The sequence below is a fragment of the Nymphalis io genome, chromosome 22, assembly GCF_905147045.1.
Source record: "Nymphalis io chromosome 22, ilAglIoxx1.1, whole genome shotgun sequence".
Lineage (NCBI taxonomy): Eukaryota > Metazoa > Arthropoda > Insecta > Lepidoptera > Nymphalidae > Nymphalis > Nymphalis io.
The window spans coordinates 4879349-4901745 of record NC_065909.1 but is presented as its reverse complement, the minus strand read 5'-3'; the positions used below and the strand labels follow the sequence as shown (position 1 = coordinate 4901745).

Genomic DNA, 22397 nt, shown 5'->3' with positions numbered 1-22397 from the left:
TTTTTTAAATAACTTCACTTTGACCGAAAGAGCGAAATGAACGAAAATGAAACCTCAATCCTACTGCATTTCGATGAAACGGGTCCAATTGTTCGTAGTTTGTTAATGTTCGTAGGCAAAACGAATCATTGTTAAACATATATACCGGACATCAAATACGTTATCAGGGATCTTTGGCGTTATTAACCTTGTTTCTATAGTATCACCGGCTCAACCTTCAAAGTGAAACGCAACAACACAAGGAATTCACGTTTAGCGGTAAAATAAACCATTTTAACTATATATACCACAAAGTAAATGAATAATCTAATCACACATCGAAATGTCAACAATGAAACAATAGGACAAAGAACGTTTCTTTGTAATAATAATAATAATTTATCTAAGCTGATTGAAATCATGAAATAAAAAATCTATATCATTCAAACAAGCTCTTAAAAAAGCTCGTACATATTACAAAATCAATTTAAAGCGACCACCGGCTCTGAATGTTGATTCTGCTAAAATGAATCGGCAACTAAAAGTACTGAGTTTTTGATAACAAATGCACTTACTTTTTTTTATTACGTTTTCTTTTTTTTTTTGTACGTTTTACATTTACCTCTTATATGTTAAGTTGTTGTAAGTTGATAATTGTTTGTCGGGCCGACACGGTAGTATCGGCAAGCAATTCTGTGACGAAGAGACGGAGAGGGTACCGTTGGTATTCCGACGCGCGACGCCGGCGAGTCCCATATGCCCCCTACTTCATATGGAGGAAACGCGTAAACGAGTTTTACCCGCGAGGAAAAAGAATTGATAATTTCGTAGTCAAATTACAATTTTCGACTGTTTTATTTTATTGTGTTATTTTTATTATTTTGTTATCATTTGTCTTCAATATGACGTGTTGCTGCCAATAGAGTTTTCTATCTCTTTTTTTACTTGTATTAGTTATATATAGATACAATTTCTGTTTGTTTGGAATAACTCGATTCTAAACATCATTTAGCAGCAGTAAGTAATATAGGTTAATATTTATTTATTTATATAAAAAGATAACATTTGTATATTTATTTTTTATTATGAGTAATTTAGGACTACATATTAACTCTATAAGCATTAAACTAATAGTATCATTATGTTATATATGCTGTTCGTTTTCAGTTCGACAAATATACCCGACAATGGCGAAACCGTAATGAACAGCTAGAAATTAATATACATTTTTTCTTTTGAAGTTATTATCCATCCAAATTTCATCCAATTGTGTGTGGCACCCATAACAATATAAATTGTCCAGAGTTTAATACAGTATTTATTAAGAGAATATATGAATGTATGTTTGGAAAAATATTTCTCGTCTCGCATATCGTGAGCACAAATGGTGACAATGACGCAAAGTCAAATTTTTACACATTATTGCATTAAAATTTATTCCATTGAATTTAATATTAATTTGATAATTTTTATTTCGTATAATACATTGACCGATGTAGTCTCTAATGCTGTCAAATGAAATGAATATGGTAAGGTAAACAGTTGGGACGTAACATCCTAGTTCCCAAGGTCGGTGGAGCATTGACGATGTACGAAGAGTAAAATCCTCGCTACTAATATATAAGAAAAATAAATAATTCATTCTGGTTGAGTCTTAAACTTGAGGATAAAATTTCTTTCGATTCTCGTTAAAGGTTGATATGCTATTTTGACACTAATACACTTATATTCAAAGTCGCATATCGACAAGATTTTCCAAGATTGATATCATTATCCAAGTTTTATTTTTAAGGCGTTGATGGGTCAATTTTAATAATATTATCCTGATCGGTATAGTACATGATAATCGTTCAAATAATACAAAATCTTTATAAACAAAAAGTGTGTTTTTAAAATACTAGTATTTAATTTAGATAAAAATTTTAGTACCTCTTATTAAATGCTAAAATTTATCATCTTTATCACAACGACATACATACAGTAATGAGAACACAAACGAGAACATTATAAGTATCAATTATAACTGTGTATCTATACTTAATATTATAATTGCGAAAGTAACTCATAACATAAATTTGTATGTCTGTTACGCCTTCACGGCTAATTCATTAAACAAATTTTGATGTAATTTGGTGTCGAGCGAGAACCTCTAGATAGACGCTACTTTTCCTAACACCTACGACAAACCAACACGCGAACGAAGCCGCAGGCGAAAACTAGTAGTTAATAATTGAAACAAATATAAAAGAAAAGTACCTGTATAACTATATTCATTAGCCATGTCCTTACATCCGAAGATTCCACTTCAGGTGTAATAGTTGTAGTCAACGGAAAATCCGTTGTTATATCCGTAAAATTCATTCTTCAAAACACTGGCCACTACACGTTTTTATATAACAAAAAAGAAAAAAATATATTAAAAAACATAAACGTCACTTTCATTCGCGCCAAACGGAACACTGACAACCGTTCGAATCGTCGCCATCGTTGTATTCATTTGTTATTGATAAAGGATATCTTAAGACAATCTGATAATATAAGATTTCGTTATATCATTTGACGCGCCAGTTATGCAGCGACGATAGTACGCGTCCAGTCACATGAAAATACGCGAACGTACTACGATGTTATATAGTTTTCGAGGAAAACTAAAACGAATAATTTAATAGTCAGTTAGTTTATCGAAGGCTACGATTTAAAACGCAGGGCCTAGATCGTTTCGAAATACTAACCAGCTTAGGCGTTGAATTTTAAGTAAGGAGTTTGTACCTAATATACCTATTTATTTGCTTAGGTCAGTTTAAACTATTAATAGAATCGTGGTTACGTAAAGCGTAAAAAATATTATCGCACAATGAAACAGTACAGCAGATGTCATTGTGTCTAGTCATCGTGTTTAGAACTATCTATCTGTGCCTGCGTCTTCGCCCGCTTGAAGATCAGCTTGTGAATATTAGAATCCTATTATTACTACCACTTACCATCAGGTAGCCCATTTGCAAGACCACCTACCGATTTTATATTATTATTATTTTTAAATAAAATGCCTATTCGAATGATTGATTCAGATGATATATTGGTGATGAATGAGAATGGTGAATGTCATTCAGTCACTAGATACGATAAAGATCGGTTGAGTTACTAAACTTGACACTCAGCGTTCAAGACGATCGTGTATGTGATTTAGGACATTGATTACAAGAGTAACAACAGCCTATAAATTCCCACTGCTGGGCTGTCTCTCCTCTTGAGAAGGAGCTTGCTCCACCACGTCGCTCAAATGCGTTGGTAGATACAAGTAACAGTTTTTATCTGCCACATACAGGTCCTTGCCATGTTTTCCTTCACGGCCGAGCACGAGATGAATTATAAACACAAATTAAGCACATGAAAATTGGTGCTTGCCCGAGTTTTAATTCGGAATCATCGATTAAGTGTCGTCTTCAGCCACATCGCATCTCTTGAAACAACAATATTATGATATTGATTACAATAATATTATATTATTTAAAGGACGCGTATACATAATATAACATCGTAAAACATCACGCATCGCGTGTCTTTGTTTTCAGTCGAACAGCTTTGATCATTCGTTAACAAATTTTGCGTATATGCGAGTTATGACGTTATTCTCCTGACCGATCCTGATCATATTCAACCTCCTAACTCTAGGCTATTACTAAAAGTTTTTTGACAGAATAACCCAAAAATTTTCTAATGGTCTCGGACCTATAATCTGCAGACGAACAAGCTTATCACTGTAAATAGACCTTTAAATAAATTTAGAAAAAAATAATAAGTTAAATAATAATAATAGTTTTGACGGGCCGGCTGGCGTGGTTGGTAGATACTCGCCTTTCACGCCGAAGGCTGTGGGTTCGATTCCCACCCAGGACAGACATTTGTGTGCATGAACATGTCTGTTTGTCCTGAGTCTGGGTGTAAATTATTATCTATATAAGTATGTAGTTACAAAAGAAAAGTAGTATGAGTAGTATCAGTTGTCTGGTTACCATAGTACAAACTCTGCTTAGTCTGGAATCAGATGGCCGTTTGTGAATATGTCCCAGGATATTATTTAAATAATATAATATACAGTTAGATTAATTTAACCTTACAACAGCGTTGTGAAAAAACGCGCGCAAATTTCAACCGTCCATTTTATTTGGACAGAAAGATAAAATAATTAATTAATTTTATTGACGCGCCTTTGATTTGTTGAATGGGTTCAATTGTGTTATTTGTATTTTGAATTTTTAAGTAGAGTAGCTGAGTAAGTAACTTACATCAATTTGTATGTTTTGGTATTATGAAGACCGATTCGAGGTATTATAAAATCAGTTCCCAGAAGATACTATACGATAGTTAACAAAATATATTTTTAAATGATTTATTTCAATTATAAAACAAACATATAATAGGAAACGAAAATTCGTCCAAGGCGACTACAATATAAACAGCATTTGAATATTTTTATAGTTAAAAATTAAGTCAAGGGTATTATAACATAAATGAACACTTGCATATATATGAATACACTTGAATATATACGAGGATATGTGTTGTACACATATCCTCGTATACGGATGAAGAAACTACGAATTAATTACTATTTTAATAAAAAAGGGTGACGATATTTCAGTTCAATAAATACTAAGCCATTAAACATAAAACTTATACCAGCAGATGCATTGCGTTTCGGATTATCTTTTAGTATATAATATTAATAGTATAATTAGCTGCGCTTGAAATCGAACACATATTTTACATTTACTCTTTACATATATATCACTTTAATATTATTTATTATTATTTTATATACTGGTGGTAGAGCTTTGTGCAAGCTCGTCTGAGTAGGTACCACCCACTCATCAGATATTCTACCGCAAAACAGCAGTACTTGGTATTGTTGTGTTCCGGTTTGAAGGGTGAGTGAGCCAGTGTAATTACAGGCACAAGGGACATAACATCTTAGTTCCCAAGGTTGGTGGCGCATTGGTGATTTAAGCGATAGTTAACATTTCTTACAATGCCAATGTCTAAGGGCGTTGGTGACAACTTACCATCAGGTGGCCCATCTGCTCGTCCGCCTTCCTATTCTATAAAAAAAAAAAACAAAAAATCCGTCCGATACGTCCTGCGTCGTGAGCGCATCGTTTTTTATGGTGATGATAGTATACTATGGCTAAAAATTAACGCATTTATAATAAAATTTCTACTTAATTTAAATCAATTAGCCTATCTGCCCATCTAACTTCCTCTGGTCTAACCAGTTCCACACACACGCTGAGAACACGAGTTAGGTTTCATAGACGATACCAGTGTACACTTATAAATTATTAATTTATAATTATATTATGTTATTATGATTTTTCTCAAGGTAAATAAATTACATCTGAATTATAAATAATAATTAATTAACCTTGTAGTCAATTTGTTGTCGTCCACAACATCGCTAACGCTATCTGTTGGCGATTTAGCGCAACAAATCAAATCAACAACTCAACGGGTTTATATTTTAATGTTACTTTTTTATCATGTCTTGTAATTGTTTACAAATTTTGTATAGTACAAAAAAGAAATAGTCAAAAGGTGTTACTATCGTCAAATATAATAAATACTAGTTCGTCATCACAACTTCGTATAGGTAAAAGAAGAAGGTATGCTTTCCCCAAAATAACAAATAAAAAATAAACTAAACAATACATAAACAAAATTCTACGATCGGTCCAGAATAAAAAAGGCCGGGGAAAAACCGCCGAAAGAAAAACAGGGGATTTTTTATTTTAACATTAGTTATCAGCATCATATTCAAGCCGATCAATCCATTTCCGATACTTGTGACATCGAACACATGTTATAAATAACAAAATACATATATATATATATATATATATATATATATATATATATATATATATATATGATCATTCCTCTTCTTGATATTATCGCTCCCGTGATGACACATATTCTAAATGAATGTGTCTCATGCTGTATATTTCCTCAAGCTTGGAAGAACGCTAATGTTATACCTCTTCCAAAGAAAGCTAATCAAGGAAAACCAGACAGAAGAAAAACTAATTCAATTTCAGTTAAATCTCTTCCTAAACAAGAACAATTTGCTCAATCCCTGCCAATCTGGCTTTCGCCCTGGACATAGTACGGTTACTGCCCTTATAAAAGTTACTGATGACATTCGATGGGGTATGGACAATAAGCAACTCACCATTATGACTTTGTTCTTCATAATGCTTTTAGCGTTGCTGAAATCCAACACTATAGTGTTGATTTAGATGTCCTACTTAGTCTGCTGCGTTCTCTTAACGTATCTCCTGCAGTCATTGACTTGTTTAACAGTTACCTTCGTGGTCGTCGGCAGCGTACCTACCAAAATTAGGCTCGCACAGACTCTACGCCTTCCTATCCTTGATTATGCTGACGCAAGCTTTGTTGACTTAACCGAAGACCAATTAACTAAGTTTGAGAGACTTCAAAATACATTTATTCGGTTTATATTTGGATTACGCAAATATGACCACATTTCACAATTTCGTTCTCGTCTTAATTGGTTACCCATTCGACTTCGCCGGAATATGCACATCCTGTCTATTCTGTACTGCGTGTTGTTTCACCTTTATACTCCCCCTAACTTGAAGGAAAAAAAATTATTTTTAGGAAATCCTGGAGAAGTACTTCGTTCTGTGAAGAGATGGATTTTAAGGGTGCCCGAACATAAGGCTCATTTTATAATAATTCTTTTACAAGTCAGGCTATTAAACTCTGGAACGATCTTCCTTTAAATATTCGGGAGGCCAAATCTATAGATATATTTAAAAAACTTGTGAAAGAAAAGAAAACACTTTTTGTCTCAAATGCTTATCACCAATTATTTCTTTTATTTCAATATTTTTTGTATTATTCATTTGTTTTTCTTTTTTGTTATGTTTGAGGACTTATCGTTTTCTTCGTTGTTGCTGTATATAGTATGTATTTATATCATATACTTATAATTTTGTATGTACTGATAATATAATTTATTTATGGATATATATGTATTGTGTGTATTTTATATTTACATTTGTTAATTTGTTTTGTTTTAATTAAATATTAATATTATTTTATTCATACCACCACCTACCTCATATCCTATAGCGTTAAATTGAGTAATTACTTACACCGTTGGTTGCCCGGAAGAGATCGCTATGTAGCGATAAGGTCGCCATAATTGTACATTTATTTAGGCAGTATACATGTTTTGTATTTTTCTTTGTGGTGTGATGTACAATAAAGTATTAAAGTATATACATATATATACGAACGGTACATTGGTCGAGATTTCAAATAATCTATTCATTTTGGATTCGTGAAAATATGACGTTTTGAATGATGACGAAGTTCCAATGGAAAATTTCGAAGTCAAATTGAATTAGGTATAAGTAGTGAACTGGAATAGTGTCGTACTATAAATAATATAAACAAAGATATATTCAGACAATAACAAAGGCATATACATAAGATATATTCTGACGAGCCGGTTGGCGTGGTTGGTGGATGCTTGCCTTTCACGCCGAAGGTTGTGGGTTCGATTCCCACCGAGGACAGATATATGTGTGCATGAACATATCTGTTTGTCCTGAGTCTGGGTGTAATTATCTATATAAGTATGTATTTAAAAACGAAAAATAGTATATGTAGCATATCAGTTGTCTGGTTTCCATAGTACAAGCGCTGTACAAGCTTAATTTGGGATCAGATGACCGTGTGTGAAAAAATGTAGCAGGATATTATTATATATTTATCAAATAATGTTTGAAACGAATAAGCAAAGCTAGCAAATAGCATGGAATACGTTTTTTAAAGGTTTGTTTATTTTTACTCCTTCGATTTGAATTGAACTGTTACGAATTCTACTTATAAATAAGAAATTATTATAATTAAAGGATAAATAATTTTAATTGCAACACTTAAATACAATTATAATTACCAGATACAAGATCAACAATGATCGCGTCCTTATTACAATAATTAATATTCTTCATAAAACTAGAACAAACCTCAACCTTAATCAATATTTAATATTATTAACTAATTTTATTGTTAATTAACTGTCGTCATTATTCGATTTAACAAAAAAGTAAATATTTTTATTAAATATTAAGAATATTTTTAAAAACAGTTATAAAAGAGTTTACATAAAAAAAAAAATTATATAGCATAGACGTTAAGTTGAGTTACCTCACGATAGTCTATGCTTGTAACTAACACTTCTTACATTAAAACTTTTTTAAATTATACAAAATTAAGTTTCTTTATTTTGGTATTATATAGTTTCTAGTAGTATCGCAATACTAATACCACTTATATTTCATTTTGTACTTACAAATTGTTGTTAAATTTATTTCTCTTTTCTTTCATTATTATTTTAGTAGCTTAGTGTCATTTTTGCATCTGGCAACTTTTACCCTTAGACCTATTAGTTTGTAAACTTTTATTTTTTAATTATTACTGTATGTCATGTTGGTGATCCTAAATAAATAAATAAATAAGTGAAAAACATCAAAGTTTTTAAAGAGGATAATAAATTTATTTTAAATAAACATTAATTATGTATATAAACGTTAAGATTGTTTAAAATAATATATTTAGTAACTGTTATTAACAATGTAACGATGACAAGGATCTCAATTATTGTATTGTTAACGAGATTTGTGACATCATAATTTTAATCATGTTGGCGCCCATCCATGCTGCGATGAACTTATTTCTTTTTCTATTATTTTTGTAGCTTATATTTATACTTATTCTTATAATAAAACTGAGACGTGATCATGTCTGCTAATAAAATAGATTAAAAAAACGTGAACATTCGCTTTGTTATAGCTTTATTGTTTATTTTTTATTTTGTATGATTTTTGATAATTAAAAAAAAGAGAGATAATATAAACCAAACAACAGTTTACACGAAATATCAAACAGAATTTACAAAATAGTCAAAGTCAAAATCTTTATATTCAATATAGAAGCGTTACAGTTGTATATTGATTGTAATAATCAATTATCAAAACTAACCAGCAAAATTGTTAATTGATTGCCATTACTGGTGGTAGGGCTTTGTGCAAGCTCGTCTGGGTAGGTACACCCACTCATCAGATATTCTACCGCAAAACAGCAATACTTGATATTGTTGTGTTCCGGTTTGAAGGGTGAGTGAGCCAGTGTAATTACAGGCACAAGGGACATAAAATCTTAGTTCCCAAGGTTGGTGGCGCATTGGCTATAAGCGATGGTTGACATTTCTTACAATGCCAATGTCTAAGGGCGTTTGGTGACCACTTACCATCAGGTGGCCCATATGCTCGTCCACCTTCCTATTCTATAAAAAAAAAAAAAAAACTACAATCGAGTCGGAAAGCGATAACACCTCAGACCTAAGAGGGACCAGCAAAAACCAGCGCGATTGTATACTTATATGTGTTGTCATCATCGAATATAAATAATTTTTAGTGTAATTAAATGAAGTATTATTTATTTAAATATGTGTATATTTATTCAGAGTTTATTCGCTTATCTTTTAATATACGGGCCCGCAATAATAATAATAATAATAATGTCCATCAGACCGATTTCGGCCACGGCGATTGCGTAGTTGGCTAATCTCAATAGAGATTAGCAAACTACGCAGGAGTTATTAAAGTACACAAGGGTGTGCGCAAACATAGGTGCACTCTCTATTCCCTAACTCTTATAATCCGATGGAACGGCAATCCGACACGACCAGAAAGAATCAGGCGCAGGACCAACGTCTTTACGTGCTTTCCGAAGGACGGGATTGTACACACTTCCAACTTCCAGACTCCGGGCTGCTACTGAGAATTTTCTAATAGAAAAATCCAAGACGATGTTATGCAATCTATGGTGATTATATACGGTGGTGATAAAGTAATAACTATAACGACGTAATATTTTCCCATTCATAGGTATAATATTCATTCATAGGTATTAGTTTAAAACATATTACACGGGGAGTATTATTAATACTCCCGGTGTAAAGTAAGTGTAAGTGTTTATAAAATTAGAACATTGATTAAGGCTTTTCTAGGCCATGGTAACGTAGCCTTCTGGCCAAAGTTCCATGTTGCACGCAAACAAAGCCTCCTGCGACTAATCCAAGACTTCAACGAATATAGTTTAAAAATTGACGCTCTGATGTGACAGAAAAAAAAACAAGAAAAAAGTTCTTATAATTATTGTCAAAAAGTATATAATATAAGTAGATAATTCAAATATTTCTGCACCCACCGTGGTATTATTATTTTAACAATATTTAAAGCTCTCATATAATTTAGATACAATATTCACATTATCATTCACCACAGGCTTCTTTCTCCCACTGTTGGGTATAAGCCTCTGCCTCATTCGTGCGTCAATCTGACCCAGAATCGACCTACGATTTTGAATTTTTGACCCCATCAAATCCACTGTGCTTATTTGTATACTTTTTTCATTCTGATCATTAGTTAAATATATTGCGTTGTATTTATTTGGAAAAATATATAATTAATCATTATTCGGTAAATCATTATGTACATTATTTAGCTACATTTTTATTTCATTATTACGATGAGGTGCACGAAACCATTTCAATCGACGTAGTTATATACATTTATAATCTAAATACATAACCTACGGTTTATATTATCGGGGAATTACTTTTATTTTTGTAGTGTTTTGTTAAGCAGGATTGTCACTTATATAAATAAATGTAAAATTTTATTTAAAAAGTAAAAATGTCTTTAAAAAATATTAGTTTTAAACCACAAATAAATCAGTGCAATTCTTTCGTGTTTAGCAAAAAATGTATGTGCAGAGTATTTGCTCTTAGCACTCTGACAATATATAAAACATTGACATTTTTATATGAAATCTAACACGTATTTTACATTTACTTTTTACATACATACATCACTATATACACAATACACATCACTTTAATATTATTTCTGAAAAATCCGTCCGATACGTCCTGCGTCATGCGCGGATCTTTTCTTTTATTGATGATAGTGGCATATATGGTATGAAATGTCACGCATTTGGCATCAAAGTGTAGAAAGTTTACTTAATCAAAAGGACAATGGGTGACTGCATACAATACGAATGAACCAGACTGACGTTGCCCTGTCTGTGTATAAATATTAATTGTAAGGGCAATCGCTTGAACGATACATAAGTTGGAGTGATGTAACACCATCTAGCGGCGAGCTACAACATACGATTGTATAAAAAACTTCTCCATGAAGAAATACATATATGAATAGTAAAATTCAAGGTGTTATATCAGGCAAACGGTGTCGAAGACGTTTATAGTACATTTACACGAGGCCAATATATAATAATGATAATAATATCCTGGGACATTATTCACACACGGCCATCTGATCTCAGAATAAGCAGAGCTTGTATATGGAAACCAGGCAACTGATATACTACATATACTATTTATCTTTCGTGAATACATACTTATATAGATAATTACATCCAGACTCAGGACAAACAGACATGTTCATGCACACACAAATGTCTGTCCTGGGTGGGAATTGAACCCACAACCTTCAGCGTGAAAGGCTACATCTACCAACCACGCCAACAAAGCCAACGCCGCCGAGAAAGTCCACAAAGCCAGTACATTAAGCCAGGCGAATGAAAAATTTAATTTACACGCCTATATGCATCATTAATTTCAATCTCAAAGAACTGCTTATATGCTATCAATTTTTTTATATAAGAATCGACAACCCTGAAATCTTTCGTCAACTACACAATGGAGTGACTTCATCGTTTATTATTTCCATACAGAGGATAAGTACGTGCGAAATTATAATACTATATTTATTTCTAAGTGGTTTAACTCTGTATGATAATAATATTTTCTTATCTAAAACATTAATTAGTATAAAACAAAGTATTTTTCTTCACTACCGTCTTTTAAACTGCGTGCTATATTTTGGTAGTTTTTTTTATAATGCAATCCTAAATAATGTTATAAATGCATAGTTTGTTTGTTATGTTTTTATGTTTTAAATACTCAACCGATCATTATGAAATTTTACATACTCAATAATGGTATAAGTATTTTTTTTTAAATATATAAACCGGCAAAGCAAATGATTTCACTCCACTTGATGGTAAGCGATAGTGGAGTCCAAACTGCATATAGATATATGCCTCACCTTCACGCCTTGTTTGAAGGAACTCAGGTTGTTAGTTATTATAATATTAATTTATATCAACTAATAACGTTGCTTTTTCCAATAACAGTATTTTGTTACTTTATGCATATTATTAAATTGACTTTCATTACGACGATAATATATATATATATATAGATCCTGGAATACTTTTGGCGTCAGGCACGTTGTGCAACGTTACGACGTCCCCTGGTTCTGATATATTATATATTTATATGATATTATATATTATATATATATAATATACAATTAACAATAAGAAATAAGATTATAAATTGTCTATATAGTTTATTTTAAACGTTTATATCCTCATATTTCATGTTTATTTGTATATTCATAAAAAGTTTTATAATAATATTATTTATTTAACTTAAAAAAAAATCTATTACATAAACGTGTCGTGGTTTAAAAAATAAATAGTCAATGGATTTTTTTAATCACTTCAATCAATGAAAACGTTTGCAAGGACCAAATAAGATTTCAATAGATATAAAAAATAGACTAAAAAAACTTTTTAAATTTATTAATTAGTGTTACTATTCATTTAATATATTTAAGATATTATTCTGGCGATGACCTGAAAGTACCCCATGGATAGAACTCTTGGATTATAATTTTATAACCCATGATCGCGTTATCGAATCGAGGCAAACACCAACGCGTTTAACGTGCTTCATTTTTGATAAATTCATATCATACTGAAGGAACATAGCTAGAGACCCTGCACGTCACGATTTGCCATATGTTTATTTAACACTAAGTGGAGCAAACGTACTTTAATACTAACAAATAAGATGGCATTTGCCCAACAGTGGGAGATATACATGCCGATAATACATGACATACACGCCACGTCTACTGGTGGTAGGGCTTTGTGCAAGTTCGTCTGAGTAACATTTCTTACAATGCCAACGCTACGGGCGTTGGTGACCTATAATATATAAAAAAAAATTAAATGAAGAATGTTATTTTGCTTTCGTCTATGATACTTACTTCAACCTGGAAAACAGAGATACAGAGTGGGCGTTGATGTTTAGGGGCATGAATAACATAAATGACGAGTAAAAAGAACCGAGTAGTATGCAGAGTATGGTTTATTTTGTTAAGAAATTCTCAATTACTGTCCGATGGCTAGCTTTTTGAAAGTACCTAAAACCTTTGGTTCTGCGGATGAACTCTTAAATCTTGTCGGATTGCTGTCAGGGAGGAGAGGGTGTTTTAAACGCGTTTGCACACACACTTGTGCGATATAATATCTCCACCGATACGGCTGTTCTCTGGTATTACGGCGGCGCCCGAGATTCATCGAGCCATTATAACACAATCAGATCAAAAAAACCAACTAAAAATTTTTATGTGCACACATATTATTTCCGTATTGAAAAATGCTTTATCATAAAAATAATAATATCCTGGGACATTTTTCACACACGACCTCTCTGATCCCAAATTAAGCTTGTACAAAGCTTGTGCTATGGAAACCTGACAACTGATATACTAAATATACTACTTTTTCTTTTGTAAATACATACTTATATAGATAATTACACTCAGACTCAGGACAAACAGACATGTTCATACACACAAATGTCTGTCCTGGGTGGGAATCGAACCCACAACCTTCGGCGTGAAAAGCAAGTGTTCTACCAACCACGCCAACCGGCTCAAGCTTAGCTATCAGCTTTGATTTTTTGGATACGTTAAATTAACCTTAACGATATCGCATCGATTACGTTAAGATCATATTTGAACTCAAGTTTATTTAAATAAAAAACTTATAATATAACTGAATGAATATATGTCCATAAGATAAGAACAAATATTATTGTCTGTTTGTCCTGAGTCTGGGTGTAATTATCTCTATAAGTATGTATTTACAAAAAAAAAGTAGTATGTGTAGTATATCACTTGTCTGGTTTCCATAGTACAAGCTCTGCTTAGTTTGGGATCAGATGGCCGTGTGTGAATAATGTCCCAGGATATTTAGTAGTAGAAAAATAACTCGAGAGATCGTCTTCGTCTTATCAATATGTAAACTTGTAATATCTAATTTTTATCTTTGGAATACTTAGTGCAACCCCTCTGGGTAGGTACAACCCACTTGTCACATATTCTAGCGCCAGACATCAATAATTAGTTTATTGTATGTTTTGAAGGGTGAGTAAGCCAGTGTAACTACAGGCACTAGGAGCTTAACATCTATATATTTAAAAAAAGTAGTGTAATAGTATAATGTACGATAGACACATTCAAGCCGTATTTTTATTACAATATATATTTTTATCTATTGTGAACGTTCAAACACAGGTACACAGAAGTTTAGCGACAGAATAATTTGTGATTAAGCTACATCAGAAAAATAATTTTACAATTATTTTATTAGTAATCCTAACATAATTATTTAAATTTTCAGTTTAAATTCTTATTACCACTAAGAATGATTATTAGCATACATTTTAAAGTGTTTCTAATCTATAAAACCTCAGATAACATTTGCTTATCACAAGCTGCAACTATTACGATGTATCTGATAATAAAGTAATAAAAAATAGTTTGATCCTTGATAAGTGTACATCAGTCACATAAATTACATTTCTAATAGAACACTTTATTTCAATCTAAATATATATCAACTCATACACTCTTCTTGCTCTGACGTGACACATCCCGAATCCAATTCTTACAAGACCATAGACACAGTCTAGGTTCCCACAAAATAAAAAAAAAAACTTTTAAATCATAGTCTACAAATTTCATGTTATATTTTACAAACTAAACATTAAAAAAAACTCGGAAAACTACTATCAATTTAAATTATAGGGTATTAATATATCAATTTAAAAATTGCATTAGTGATTATGGAAATCCAAATGATTGAAATTGAAATGAAATGAGACACATTTAGGTTTCCTCATGATGTTTTCCTTCACCGGTAAGCTCGAGATCAATTATAATACACGAAAATTCAGTGGTGCTTGCCCAGGTTTGAATCCACTATCATCGGTTAAGATTCACGCATTCTTATCACTGCGACATCTCGGCTCAATTCTTTTATAGAATTTATATTAATAGATAGTACAAAATCCTATGACATTGTACTTTGGGATACCACTTTAAGAAAATTTTAATCTCCAATGTGAAATCACAAAAAATGAAAAATAAAGCAGTTTGTGTTAAAAAAAAATCCAGCTGTCCTTTTGAATACTTCAGTAATGCCAATACCATACATAATCTCCTGTACTAAGGAATACTAATTTAAAAGGATTTAATCACTTAAAATTCTTTTTAACTAAGGCACACCAAATTAATTTAGTTAAAATATTTTTATATTACTAACTAATATGACAATAAGATATATTTATAGATATATCTTATTGTCAAAGTTAAAGTGCATTTTTATCAAAATTTTTATCAAAATTTTTATCAAATCATTGATATTATCAAACAAAACAGTAGTCAGAATAATTTTATCATGAGAATTACTCTTAAAAACAATACGATTTGTTTTCAAGTTTACTAATATCATGTAAACAGTTTGCTTATTAGGTGTGTGTTCTTATACAAAATAAAAATATATTAATATTTTTAAAAATCTATGAGAGGAATTATAAATATATTTATTATATATATAATTTTGAACTTACATACACAAATAGAAGGTCAATGAACCCAATATAAAATTAATATCATTATTTAATGTCGTACAAAAAAATTATATGAAATTATTTGATTTTATAATAGTGAATACAGTAGAATGCAGTAGGTATGCTTATTCTTATTAAAAGAAAAAATAATCTTCCACAGGTAAATCTTATGTATTGTAAATCTAAACTTACCTCTATGGTAGGTGATGGCGAAGGTGTATGGTTTTGAGAACTTGATAGCGTACATGTTACTTCAAATACTATCGCAGCCAATAAAATACTCCTTAAACGAAGCATTTTGTTTCTAAAAAAAATATAGCTATAAAAATTAACTTGTATTAACTTCTTTAGTGGTTTAGCTTCAGGTTATGAAAACGACAATAATTCATGTAATCAATTATTTATGTAATTTCAATATGTTGTTTTTGGTGAATTAAGATTATAGATTTTCATCTATTCATTTACAATTTCTTTGTAACGTCACCGGTTAAGTGAATGGTTAAAATTGCCAAACCATCGAAGGCCAAAAGTAACTTACATTTTCTAGTAAAATGTTGAGTGATTGTTATACAATACAATAAAGTATCAATATACATTCATTTCGTTAGTATAAGATAAAAAGGAAATATATCTTTTTTTATTATTAATCACATTTTCAAGATAAAATTGCTTGAATTGACATAAAATTAAAATTGTCGACACTCGACTGTCACTTGTCAATTGTCGAGGTGTCAAAATTTCTTTACTCTTGTCTTTCTTTCTGAACGAAAAAATACATTATATGATTATTTTTTTATTAATAAAATAATAATTTTATTTTGAAACAAAATATACTAAAAAATAGTGAAAATAATAAATCCTTAAAACGTAACATATATAACATTGAACAAATAAAACTAAAAATAGAAAAAAAATTAAGCCTAAACAACAAACGTCTAAGTCTACGATTATTTTAAGGCAATACTTAAGTTCTTTCATTCATGATTGACGGTCAAACGAGAGTTGAGAAAACTTATGTTGACATTGGTTTGTTTCCATTTATTAACCAACCTAAAAAGTTAACATGCCAACCGATTATCGAAGATTTAATGGTCCTGAAGATAGTATTTCATATAACCGTTTTACTAAAGACTATTTGAAGAGTTATAATGACTTGCACAGAGATTTACTGGATGAAAATGAACTTCGAAAAGACGGTCGGTCCTTGGATGAAGCGCGAAGCTTGCATATGTTCTGTTTGTATTTTTAGTAATACATTTTTTGAAACTCAATATAATGACCTATTAAAATAAAAAAATAATAATATCCTTAATTTCCAGTTGGCCGTACTGATATGATATCACAAGCGAAAGGTTCATCATACATAGAACTAAAGAAAACAAAAGTTGTGTGTTCCGTATTCGATCCTAGAGAAATTATGCATCAAAATGAATTTTGGTAATTGCTCCGTATTTCTCTTATAAAAATACATAACTCTGATGTACAAAATTGATTTATAAATAATTATTATAAATTGTTTTTAGTGCACTTGGGCAACTGTTTTGCGAAGTTAAGTTCGCGCCATTTTCGTGTCCCAGACAAAGACGGCCCCTTGCTCCTGACTCAGAAGAAAAAGCACTATCAGTAGCTCTTAGAAAAGCTGTAGAACCAGCAGTATGCCGGCATCTATTTCCTAATTATCAGGTTAGAGGTTTTTGCAGACTTTAAATTTCTTTAAAATTAAAAACATAAGTGACTTGAAACTTGGAATATCTCAAAGAAGAAACAATTATTTTCATTGCATGGCAAGCAGTATGATGCCTAAAATCAGTATTTTCAAATAAATAAAAAAACACATACAATATTTTTTTATTAGTTAATGTATATTATGCGAGTTTTATAATTTTCTGTTTTCACCAATTCTTTCTTATTTTCAGATAGACATATTTGTATATATTTTGGAAAATGATGGATCATGCTTAGCAGCAGCAATAACCGCAGCCGGCCTAGCTCTTGCAAATGCTGCTGTGCCCATGTATGATGTAATCACTGCTTGTTCTGTTGCTGTTATTGGTGACCAGATGTTCGTAGACCCATCAGAGGCTGAAGAAAATCTTGCAATAATGAACCCGGAGAAAGATAACATAAATAATGGAGTCATTACAATGTCAATGATGCCAGATTTAAAACAAATTACAGATTTCAGACATATCGGCTCAATAAATTTTGACTGTATTATGAAAACTATGGAGATATTACAGAGAGAATGTTTAAAGATTCTTCCACTCATTCAACGGATTTTAGTTTTAAATGTCAAGACTTGTCACGCACAACAAAAGCAGTTAGACATGGAAGCAAAAGAACGGGAAGCAGCTCTCAATGCAAAAATGGAGGAGTGGAAGACGTTATTAAAGAACGAATGAAGTTTATCACTGTTTTTCATTTTAATCTCCTATATTGTATTTAAAGCAAGTTGTTGAATTTTACAGTGGATCAGCCAAATTTTAATTTTTTTTAAATAAACTTAATCTAATCATTTCCCCACACAGCGAGTCAAACAATAATTCACTAGAGTCAAGGTTAAAATTGGATCCAATTATTCACTCACATTTTGTCTTTCTTTTTACATGCTGTAGAATACTAGATCATTAGGAAATATACATAAATAATTTGATTGTTACAAATAAATAAAAAACAGTAGATTGATTAGTTTCTTTATTACAATTTCTTACAGCAAAATTAATATGAAGCAAACCACAATTTTACCACTTAACCTAAGTTCTAACCTAAAATTAATTTAATCCTCCGGCTTCTCGGGAGGTGGTCCACACGGTTGAAGCATTTTTTCCATTAAGTTAAATTTTACTCTTGCCTTTGACTCATTTTCTACAATTGCAAAGTAGCTAAGAAGATCTGGATGCCCCATATAACTGCAACATGAATCTCTATGCTGGTTAGTCAGCCATTCGTATTTTGTTGTATCTGCGTGACCTGTACCAATATATTTACTCTGTAAATGCTCCAACTGGCTGTGTATGTTATATCTTTCTCCCATGGTGCTGAAAATTTATAAACAGTTTAAGTTTTAATTGACAGTAGTTCTGCATTCTATGGATATCGTTCTAACTCATTATGTATTTTAATGATTGATATTTTTGCTTCTTCTAACTTTTTTGAAAATAATCAATACAAACCTGTTTTTTTACAAGTTATCCTCAAATTAATTATAAGCTATTTTTCAATTCTAGTTCCGCTATTGTTATTTATTTGACATTTCTGATCTGACATTAATATTTCTGAAATACAGATTATAATATAACAAGTTACTCTACCTACGCTTTGAATCAACTTAAATCTGAAATAATTAAAATCGGTAACGAAAAACGAATTCATTTTGATTATTTTTTTTCTATTAGAAATACAAAAGTTATAAACTAAAGCCTATCAAATTCAATTTATTTATTTAAGGAATCTTTATAATAAAACGTTTTTAATAGTTAAAATTTAATACTACGACCGTTACCAAACAATTGTATTATACTGAAGTGTAATATTTGTTTGATTTCTGTTATGTAGAAATACATCTTAAATACGTTTGTCAAATTTATATAAAATGTGGTTTCGATAGAACAGGTTAGAGTTGAAGTGTTTTATTAATTTTAGCTTATATTTTAAAGAATAGTACACGTATAATATCATTTTAAATAATATAAGCTATTATTTTGAAATAGAACAGTACACTTTTATTATATAAGTCATATTTCTTGTTGTATTTAATCTGATAGTGCTTTTTATAAATAATTAGCTAAGATTTGTTATTTTTAAATGTTATTATATGTGCATGTAAAATTATGCTTAAATATATATAATTTATAAAATTATTGGTATATAATGGTAACAAATATAGCAGTAACGTTATGTGCTACTGTTACCTGTCTACGGTCGCTAAAACTAGAGTACAAACAAAAATATTTTTAGTTTCTATGACAACCATTATACCGGCCTCGAACGTTCTTTTCAAATTAATTTGTTGTTTTCTATTTTTATTAAGCCATGGCAAATAAAGATAATCTAGTATATGTAGAACATAGCGATGTTAGCTTGCGAAGACAAGCAAAAAAGTTAGTGAAACTAAAAAACGGTATAAACAAAAGACCGACTCATCTTTTTATGCATGAAAAATCTCTCGTTGAAATAGTGAGTACTATGCATAGGTACCAAAATTATATATTAGCATTTAAATTATACTTTTACAATAACCTTCTATGTTAACAATTCCATTATTTTTTACAGCCTAAGCCCAAACACCCAAATCATATTATTTATGCTTATTATCATAACAATTACATTACGAAAGTCGAAAATCTTGACATGCTTTATAATTTGACACACTTGCATCTACAATGGAACAAAATAGCAAAAATTGAAGGCTTGAACAATTTGACGAAATTAAAAAAATTATACCTTAGTAACAATCTAATAAGTGTCGTCGAAAATTTAGAAGGTTTGAGGTATTTGGAAGAACTGCACATCGAAAAACAAAATTTGGATAATTCAGATGCCCTGTGTTTTGATCCAAAGACTATGATATCTATTGGGGTATATAACAATGTTATATTTTATTTATGGGTTAGCTTTAGTATAGCGTAAAGGAGTTCGAGGAATAAAAAATCGTATTTAGTAAAGGTTTACGTCACGCAATCATGTATCGTTCATCTTTGTCACACTTGAAGAAAATAAGTTGTCCTGATCTGATTATTAATAACACTGTTATTGCGCACTGTAAGTACACTTAATGTTCTATGGAAAATTGACAACTTCGGTTGAAGTATTACTGGATAAATTAATGAATTTCTCTTCGACATTGACATAACAGGAATCAAGTTGATCAAGTGAGTTCCCAATCTGTGGGATCAAGGAACCTTGACAAAATACGATTTTTTTACCCCAAACTTCTGCTACTACATACCACTAAAAACTCGTCTAATATTCATTATCATTTTATTAGGCGTCTTTAAGAATTTTGAACGTGTCTGAGAATAAAATTTCCGAAGTGACTTGGGCTAAACCTTTACGTCGATTAGAAGTTCTAATTGCCAAAAATAATATATTAGAAAATGCAGAGGTATAATTCCATAATAATATTATGTTTATATAGATTTGTGGCTTTTCACGATTGTCTAATCCTTTATACGTTTCAGTCCATAGCTGATGATCTTTGCACGTTGGTTTGCCTTGTAGACGTCAACTTCATTGGTAATCCTATGTGTAAAAAGCATCGATACAAAGAAATTATAATCGCAAGATGTGCACCATTACGTAAGTTTTGCGCATTGTTATTTAGATACATTTTTTTTTTTTTTTTTTATAGAATAGGAAGGCGGACGAGCATATGGGCCACCTGATGGTAAGTGGTCACCAACGCTCTTAGACATTAGCATTGTAAGAAATGTCAACCATCACTTACATATCCAATGCGCCACCAACCTTGGGAACTAAGATTTTATGTCCCTTGTGCCTGTAATTACACTGGCTCACTCACCCTTCAAACCGGAACACAACAATATCAAGTATTGCTGTTTTGCGGTAGAATATCTGATGATCATATATTAACCGTACATAATGTACGGTTAATATATGTACTGATGTTCTTGGAAGTAGAAAAAAGGGAAGAGATGATAAAAAATTCAGGAGTTCAGGAAAGGATTCCTTAAATTTCAGGAAGAGATGCTTATTTTACTTCCGTTAAGAGGCTACCAAAAAAAAATTATTTTTGCATAAGATTGTAAAATATTGCTTTACTCTGTATTTGTGTTATCACAATAAAATCAGGCCCGAATTTTTGTCACTTTGTCAAAAACACTTTGTCATTTGAGGACGCCCCATTTCGAAGCAGTTGAAGTAAAATTATATCATTTTTGGATAGGTGGGCCTTTTGGCCAGCCCGGATAAATGTTGTAGAGTAAAATTATATTTTTACAGGCATTTTAGATACAGTGCCAATCCATAGCACTTCAAGAACATTTTTACAAAAATTTGACAAAGTTGTAAAATTACGGCAATTAAATGAGAAAAATAAAATAAACATGACTCGTCAAGGCGTGGAAGATTTTTTCGAATTAAATATGTTACCTGGACCGCGAGCACAAAGCGCGTTGTCTATATCAGAATTCTCTAATCAGAAGCCAAGACGTACGTAAATACAATCAATATTAAATAATGCTTATAATATTCTTACCTGGGAATACTTTAACAAGAACAACTTATTACTATTTGTATTTTGTCTAGTTTCAGCAATAGATTCATCATATACATTTATGCCTCGAGCTTTTTGGCGCAACAAGACATCCCCATCCCCACGCGATGAAGTACCACCAACGGATCCACCTCCTTTGGCTAAGAAACCTAACATGGAAACTGATGGATCTGCCATTAAGGGAATACTTAAAAAACCTATGCCCATGAAATATATTTAAAAAAAATTGTCGGTTTTATATGTATATTAAAAAATTTAACTTACTTTAATTTTCCTTTTTTGCATTTAATAAGA

General features: G+C 31.1%; 3 protein-coding genes across 4 annotated transcripts in view; 1 reads left to right on the top strand and 2 right to left on the bottom strand.

Moving 5' to 3' along the window:
* The window catches only part of LOC126777258 (transmembrane protein 165), a 35476-nt gene extending 18916 nt beyond the window's left edge, over positions 1-16560 (bottom strand). The window contains exons 1-2 of one of the 2 annotated variants that reach the window (XM_050500262.1): positions 16407-16560; positions 16061-16172 (exon numbers count right to left, since the gene is read on the bottom strand). In XM_050500262.1, the coding sequence (XP_050356219.1) occupies positions 16061-16165 (105 nt within the window). In that variant the 5' untranslated portion in view covers positions 16166-16172; positions 16407-16560. Of the gene's footprint in view, positions 1-2235; positions 2581-16060; positions 16173-16406 lie in introns of those variants that run through there. The other variant, XM_050500263.1, reaches the window with a different exon arrangement.
* A 285-nt stretch (positions 16561-16845) lies between these two features.
* Positions 16846-22330, top strand: LOC126777296 (polyribonucleotide nucleotidyltransferase-like). Its single transcript, XM_050500308.1, has 9 exons — positions 16846-17103; positions 17188-17305; positions 17392-17551; positions 17785-18242; positions 20317-20446; positions 20856-20972; positions 21049-21166; positions 21830-22039; positions 22136-22330. Exons 1-9 carry the CDS (start codon positions 16932-16934, stop codon positions 22321-22323), a joined length of 1671 nt encoding a protein of 556 aa, XP_050356265.1. The 5' UTR covers positions 16846-16931; the 3' UTR covers positions 22324-22330.
* LOC126777291 (splicing factor 3B subunit 5) lies at positions 18549-19132 on the bottom strand. Its single transcript, XM_050500303.1, has 2 exons — positions 19042-19132; positions 18549-18906 (listed from the first exon to the last, which is right to left on the bottom strand). The coding sequence occupies exon 2, from the start codon at positions 18900-18902 to the stop codon at positions 18645-18647; it is 258 nt and encodes an 85-aa protein (XP_050356260.1). The 5' UTR covers positions 18903-18906; positions 19042-19132; the 3' UTR covers positions 18549-18644.
* Positions 22331-22397: the final 67 nt, after the last annotated feature.

Coding starts and splice junctions, on each gene's coding strand:
- LOC126777296 (XM_050500308.1), top strand. CDS start 16,932: ATGCCAACCGATTATCGAAGATTTAATGGTCCTGAAGATAGTATTTCA. Junction 17,306..17,391: donor ATGCATCAAAATGAATTTTG/GTAATTGCTCCG, acceptor AATTGTTTTTAG/TGCACTTGGGCAACTGTTTT. Junction 22,040..22,135: donor CTCTAATCAGAAGCCAAGAC/GTACGTAAATAC, acceptor TATTTTGTCTAG/TTTCAGCAATAGATTCATCA.
- LOC126777291 (XM_050500303.1), bottom strand. CDS start 18,902: ATGGGAGAAAGATATAACATACACAGCCAGTTGGAGCATTTACAGAGT.